Source organism: Engraulis encrasicolus, chromosome 14, assembly GCF_034702125.1.
Source record: "Engraulis encrasicolus isolate BLACKSEA-1 chromosome 14, IST_EnEncr_1.0, whole genome shotgun sequence".
In the NCBI taxonomy this organism is placed as follows: domain Eukaryota; kingdom Metazoa; phylum Chordata; class Actinopteri; order Clupeiformes; family Engraulidae; genus Engraulis; species Engraulis encrasicolus.
Genome location: NC_085870.1, coordinates 52,364,203 through 52,371,541, shown reverse-complemented (window position 1 = coordinate 52,371,541; position 7,339 = coordinate 52,364,203). Strand labels below are relative to the sequence as shown.

Below are 7,339 nucleotides of genomic sequence, written 5' to 3'. Positions count from 1 at the left end.
TACCAACACAGGAACTACTGCAGATGTAGGCACAGACAGAAATAATCTTGCCTTGCATATGAGGACAAACATATTTTAATGTGGCGCAATATTTTTTACAAAACATGTTACAAAACAATTAAAATGAAATAAATAGTTTGTAAACAATAATAAATGAACATTTAAGAAAATGGTGGATGCTTATTAAACTGGTGACTAGATTTTCCATCAAATGAAAATCCAAATTGGAATGCAGTGAGTGAGACGTTACCAGTCTTATTGTGCACACGCGAGTTTCCGAGACTCGTAAATACGAGTTTCCGAGAGCACATGAATGCACAATTGGTATACTGAAAATAAACATGAAAAGATTCTGCTCACATTATCCTACTCTAAACAAAAACCCTAAGATGTGCTTTCCTTTTTCAGTGGTCACAACAAATAGTTCTTTCAGTCATTTCAGTTAAAAGGAAAAAAAACGATAGTGAATCTAAACACTGCAACTAAATTAACAGGAAACCAAATAGGACTTTTCAAGGTTGAAGGGGGTCTGTGTTCATAAAGTTTGGCTTGGCTTTTCTAGAGTGGATCCATGGAGGAGCAATGTAGACATCTCCCTTTTGACAGCAAAAAAATAGGAGTGGATAGCATGATTAATATTACAATATTACAAATTACCAAAGGAGTGAGTGTAGTCGCATAGTTAAAATGTGTAACACAGTGCATGCATTTGACAAGTTTAGACACGGCACACCCCTACAGGCAGTAGCAAACCGGTAAAATAGGTCCAGCCGTCAACTTCTCATTCCATAGTCAACTTAATTAAAATAGTCCGTCATCTTCAATGGGGTGGAAATGGATTGCCAAGCGAGCCCACACAGCCTATTCCAGCAGAGTATGGGGGGGGGACTGAAAAAAATAGCGTTCTGGTGACTAGAAGATTCCAGTGGGCAGCTCTCGGCTGAACATGCCACAGTAGTCCAAGTCCTTGCTCATCAGCTCGTCCTCCACGTTCTCCAGAGCCCACTGGTGGTCCGTCAACTCCAGGGCCTCCCATTCTGCCTGGAAAACAAAAAAACAGAAATAGGATTGCTTGTTTAGACACTACCACAGCGGGTTTACATACAGCGTCCAAACTTGCCATCCAACCCATGTCTGCAGTTCAACTAGGGTCGCTGTTGATACTAACAAGAGTACAGGAAGACAAAAGCATTGAAATGACCCTAATTCTTTTTCCTCCCTACTACTGTATATATTATTGCCTTGTCTTTTTTTTGCATGTTGCCTTTGATGAAGGCATTGAGTAAAATGTGGGGGGGTTTGGCTTGTTATGCCTTGATGTGATGTGCTGTATGTTGTTGAACAGATTAGACGCTATTTTTCTCAGGCCTCTACATGTTTAGTTTGATTCGCGACAGAAATGAAAACAACCAAAAGCAAGTGGGAGAGAGATAGGGTAGGATTTGCCGCATATAAAACTGAAGACAGCATTGAATCCCCCAATGTCCACAGAGTTATAAAAAGGATGCCTTGTTGGCGCCATGTTGTTACCTTGAAGGCTTTGTTAGTGTCTGCTGGCATAGCCATGGCGGCTCCGCTCATCTGGTCCTGCATGATCCGAGACTGATCCGCACCTGTAGCAACATGCTCAATCACTTTAGTTCATCTGGAAATTATTAATCAAGACCCTTTTTCCCCCTTTCAAACAGCTAAAGCAATGCACATTTTAGAACATGATCCCTGTAGTATGTTTTAAACACAACAGATCTGCTTTTGCCAACACCAAGTAATTAGTTCCTCAAAGAAAAGAAAGCCGAGTCTTGCCTTCCTCCTTGGTTGCTTTTTATGGGTTCTACTCATACTGTCATTTAAATCCAAGCTGTTGACTCATAATAATTCAAAAATTAATCTGGAAGTTGGCTTCCGTTTTACCACCTATGTACAAGTAAATATAAACACCATGTCTTCATTGTAGGCTTGTAATGAAAAATACACACACTTGAGCAATAACATAATGTACATATATAAAACATTACCATTGTCTTGTCCCAGTATCAGTGAGTACATGCTTCGCAGGCCGAACACATTGAGGAAGTACCAAGATGCAGAGCTCACCCTAAAACACAAGAGCAGACCTCAGGCCACGGTATCACCCACTGTGGAATAACAATTTAATAACAGAGCCACATTTTATTCATAACAAACTTCAAGGTTGCTGGGAAAAAACACCTTTCTATTCACAATTCACTCAGAAATAGTCAGCTATGCCAGTGTTTCTCAACCTTTATTTTAGGTGAGGCACCCTTTCAATTCATGAAAAATTTCAAGGCACCCCAAACCAACAAGCCGTAACATGGCATCACATCCGATACCACACAATTTTAGAAAAGTAACATATCTGGAGACATCACACAACCTACATTCGAAGCTGCAGCTGACTGGGGAGACCTATATTTACTTTATTGTGTGTAATAGGCAGTTGAAAGATTCCACTGACTAGCATTAACTTATCAATTTAAACAAATATGTATTATATTACATAATTCATTCATCAGCCATGTTTCCGCAGCACCCCTGAGGGGGGCCCGCGGCACCCCAGGGTTCCCCGGCACCCCTGTTGAAAACACTGAGCTATGCCATGCTTACTCTGTAGTCTTGAATACATCTGCAGCTTGTTTAGGTTGTGTTTTGTAAGTGGCTTTGGATAAAAATGCTGACTACTGATAAAATGATAACAGTGTAACAAGATTGCATTCTCACAGAAAATCCTAAAAGTGGGCCTGCCTTTTGTGCTAGAGCTGAGCAGTTTTAGCAAAATAAATAACATACATGTTATTTTAACTTAGCTAATTATATATAAAATCTGAAAAGCACAAAACCACAGCCGCAAAGCCAAGCAGATGGCTATAATTAGTTTCCCAGCAAGACTATGGCTACGTTTACATGAGACATTTAATTCAGAATTAACTCCATTTAATTCTGAATAAAGCTTAATTCCGCTTTGAAAATGTCATGTAAACACTTCTTAATTTCGGAATTAAATGAAAGATCAAAGTAAACTCAACGGAACTATTTAATTCAGAATCATTAATTCAGAATTAAAAACCTCATGTAAACATAGCCAATATGAAATTGACTAGAAGTGTTGTACTGCGGGGTTCTACAATCCTAGTCAGGTGGCCGCTAAGAATGGAACACCTGTTCTAGTTTTGGAGGGTATGAACATTCCATCTCAAGATTCCACAATTATTTTCTATGGGGACCAAAATTCACACAAAATTGACAAAAAACGGTACGGGCAAGCAATAGCATAACATCACATCTCCAAGCCGAGCCGGTCGCGTTATTGTTTAAAAGGTGTCTCTATCGCAAAAGCCTCGGAGCTACTCCGTTTTCAATTTTCCAGACTTGCACAAGATAAGCAAGCAGCACTTGCTGTGGCAAGTCACTAAACCAATACTGTGAATAACAGTACTCAGTACATTAGTAAGAATGGCTACCCAGTACCCACCATGACGCATCTAGAGAGAGCAGCTCAATCCCTTGCTGGAGCATTGGTTTGAAGCGCAGAGTTAGAGGGAAAGGCACCTTCGCTGCATGGGCGGGGAAGAGGAAGAAGAAGAAATAGCAGTTAGACCTCTGACACATAGTTACCATTTCATACACACCATCACTAAAGCAGTTTTTCCTCTTAGTTCATGCCATGATTGGAAGCATTATTGTCTGCCTTACACCTCACTCAAATTAAAAACTGTTGGGAACTACTTTTCCAGACTTGCCTGGCGCAATAATAGCCCATGGAGAGCCGCAGTGATTTTCATCCTCTAACAAGCTGATGAATCATTGAAACATTTCAATGGGGAGGGACCATAATTTTGAGGTTGACATAACTAGTTAATCTGATTTACAGTGACCACCCAGCCTTTCCCGAGAGCTACATTCAGCACACAGGAGTATTTCAGTTGCGCCACAGACATTAGGCACATAGCAGTTCAATAGACTTTGTTCTTACTTGTGACGAATCCAGAGAACGTCCAGTTGATCCAGCCACCAATGAGGATCATCGGCAACACGTTGGTCACATTTCCCTTCATCATGTCTGTCAACATACTAGGATCTGCAAAAGAGGGGGAAAATTGTAGGTTTTTAATAATTTTTCATTATTCCAGTCGGGAATTTCCACAACATTCTTTAATAGAACATCTGAATTATTTAATTGAAAATCCCTCCTCCCTCGTGCCTTGATGGTAGAACTCCATTACCATCAACTATTACTATTACCAGAGATTCTTTAAGTATATAGAGATATGCCAACATAATAGGTTTCTATGGGCACCTAACGCGACCAGGTTCCGGTCTGCCTAAAGGGCCGTGTCATAATGCTCCTACAATGAATAGAACAGTCCTTAGGTCTGCCTAGGTCTGCCTAAGGGGGGCCATAATAGAACCAGGAAACAATGGGCCAATGGAACCTCTCTCTCTCTACTCTCTCTGCTATTACTCTTGTTAACAGAATTCTACCATTGCTGCCTACTGCTACTGTGTACAGCGAAATAAACTTTAACATCGTTGCTTCTTCTTAAAATGATATTTCAGATCACTGTCAGATTATCCTCAGAAGATACTTGTGTAAGAATACAATGAATGGGAAGCTTCTCTCACCAGTCATCGGGGAGGGTGGGACGACTTTTCTTTTGGTCTTTTTGAAGAATCCATCTTCTTGGTTGTTGAAATAAAACTTTCTCATGAGAAATGACTGTAAAGGAGAAAGACAATATAGTAAATAGATGTACAGCTAAACCAATAAAGTTACAAATTCTTGGCATGGCGTGCACACACACAGTATTCATTGAATGCACATTTGACGTCAATCAAGCTCACCTGCTTGGGAATATACTTTCCATTCTCCCTTAAAATTCTGCTCCTGATAAGTACTTGGCTGCAAAGAAGACAAAGACAATAGGGTATTTTATTATCTCTATTCGCTAACAGTAGGAATAATGTGAGTGGTGTACTCTACGCCCTAATGCATGGCTGCATGGTCAAGTACCCTTGAGAAAAGCCAAGCCAACACTGCTCCTGCAGAGACTGTAGTGCCTAACACACAAGTACCTAAACTATATAACTTGCTTTGCAAAATTGTCAATAGTGCAGTGTAATAATAGGTTTCTAAACATTGTCTACCTGTTTGAATTTGAGATAAAGCATTACCTGTCTGAGACTTGTTCTAATGTGAGTTTCTTGTCGCTTTGCAGTAGTATGGACACGTAATGTCGAATTACTCCGACGAGAAAAGTGATGAAGACAATGGGTAGGACCACCCAAAGACGAATGTTGGAATCCAACAACAGCTCTGGTTCTGCCATGGTTAGCTGAAATGCCATGCAAAGTAAAAGTAAGTCGTGAATTGAAGAATGGCAGAATGGTTTCTTTACAGTGCAACATATTACCACACCAGAACGCTATAATGTCATTGCAGATCAATTCCTTGCATAGCCTACCATAAAAAGTAGGTATGTCAAATGTGACATGTCTAAACCTGAAAGAATGTAGTACCTCTAGAACTACTCAACAAATGAATGGCTAGTCTTGAGTAAGGGTAGAGATACGTAGCGGGTATGTTTTTGGGGAACATCAACTAGCATCCATTGTTTAGTTAGAGCTAGCTTCATTTGACAGATTATGTCCTGGTCCCAGTTTCATTGATGACACTTATGGCAGGGCACCTGTTTAATTACGGTGTTGTGCTATGCTTCAAGCAAGCATGCAAACTTCAGTAACTAGAACAAAAAGACAATAGCGTGGTTAGAGCGATTGCTATTGCAAGTACTCTTGTAGCTAGCCAGTTAGATGGCAAACGATGTCCAAATGTCATGACGGTTTCGCTAGCTAGCCTGTGGAACAAACCATGCTAGCCGGGCAGATGGACGAAATCTCTCTTGTTGGTTTACGACGATGCAAATTGGCCACATAAATTACCTCTCAGAGCAGTTTTGACGGCATTCAGATTGAAAACCGCCTGGTTATGCCACGTCCGATAACTTCAAACTGTCGCAGCATCAGCAACCTCGAGCATCAATTGCTAGTAGTCAGCTGCAAACAGGAACAGGAGTCGGGTCGCAACAGACGCGAGATGGCTTGGCTCTGATCAGCTTTGGCACTAGGCTGGGTGATGATGATGACGATGATCTTGCCGACGGAAAGAATCTGAGAGGTACTGCCATCTAGTGCTAAAAAGCTCTAACCTTGCTTTTTTCTCCCCAGTGACTTCATGGCCTAGTGCAGGGGTGTCAAACTCAAATTGACCGAGGGCCAAAATGAAAATATGGAACGAAGATTTATTTTTAATAAATTGACTAAAATCGTTCAGGCACGCACTTAATACTCAATTTAATTTATACTCAATACTTAATTGAATTTCACACACACTGGCACATATTGTGTTGCATAGGAGTGTGAGCTGTGTCAGTGGCCTGGGCCCGCTCATACTACTGAGAAACACCAAATTTCATGTAATGAAATATAATGATGCATGAGGGCCAACTGTAATACACATTTGAAATGATCTCGCGGGCCACATAAAATGATTCCGCAGGCCAGATTTGGCCCCCGGGCCTGAGTTTGACATCCCTGGCCTAGTGGGTAGGCCTGTTGAAATGTATAAACATTCTCAGAAGATTGCCAAGATTATTCAATCCAATAAATTGCCTACATATAGCCTATATATGCCTATAGTGACTTCCTTCAAACAAAGGGTTGGTGAGGAGGGTTTGAACCAAGACAAACGATTGTGGGGCTCAGTGATTTTTCAGGGGCCTCGCCAAAGACACATAGGCATATTTCTGTGGGTTCCACAAATTTGTAGCATGCCCCCCGCCTCCCCACCCATTCAAACAGTTGCCAAAAGTTTGGTTCCGGATTTTATCTCTGTTCCAATTTTTATCTCTATTCCAAAATGCATGCAATGAATGACAGACTGCACGGGTCTACTGGGGCCAAAGAGTCAAGGGGGGGGTTCTTGTTGAGAGTTTAAGAAAGCCAAATGCAAAGCCAGTATGGACTTTTCTGGTCAGAGGCAGGGACAATTACAGGGAAGTTTAAATTGAGCCGTCTAAACTTTGGAAGAGTTGTCTAAGCTGGTGACATAGCAGTGCTAAACAGTGCCAATGGACAACAGTGAACTGTAATTGACTTGGGGTCATTTTAGTAACAATTGACTGTCTTGGAGTAGGTTATGGTTAGATGAAGCACCTAAGTGGCCACTCCTACTGTCCGATTACCACGACACAAGATTTTAGCAGAAAATATTGATGTAAAGTGTACTTAACTCTGTGGTGTGGCAGGGTAGATGGAATTAGAC

General features: G+C 41.1%; 1 protein-coding gene across 1 annotated transcript; it reads right to left on the bottom strand.

Annotated features, from left to right (window-relative positions):
* Nucleotides 1-57: 57 nt before the first annotated feature.
* Nucleotides 58-6,185, bottom strand: emc3 (ER membrane protein complex subunit 3). The gene is made up of 9 exons (XM_063216095.1): nt 5,959-6,185; nt 5,191-5,351; nt 4,861-4,918; nt 4,642-4,735; nt 3,992-4,096; nt 3,491-3,572; nt 2,016-2,095; nt 1,531-1,613; nt 58-1,041 (listed from the first exon to the last, which is right to left on the bottom strand). Exons 2-9 carry the CDS (start codon nt 5,343-5,345, stop codon nt 913-915), a joined length of 786 nt encoding a protein of 261 aa, XP_063072165.1. The 5' UTR covers nt 5,346-5,351; nt 5,959-6,185; the 3' UTR covers nt 58-912.
* Nucleotides 6,186-7,339: the final 1,154 nt, after the last annotated feature.

Bases quoted from the DNA above. Each gene is read 5' to 3' on its own strand.
- emc3 (XM_063216095.1), bottom strand. From the start codon at position 5,345: ATGGCAGAACCAGAGCTGTTGTTGGATTCCAACATTCGTCTTTGGGTG. The intron at 4,919-5,190 runs GTAATGCTTTAT...TCTTCTTTGCAG, and splicing joins TTAGAACAAGTCTCAGACAG to CCAAGTACTTATCAGGAGCA. The intron at 4,097-4,641 runs GTGAGAGAAGCT...CCTCTTTTGCAG, and splicing joins CCCACCCTCCCCGATGACTG to ATCCTAGTATGTTGACAGAC.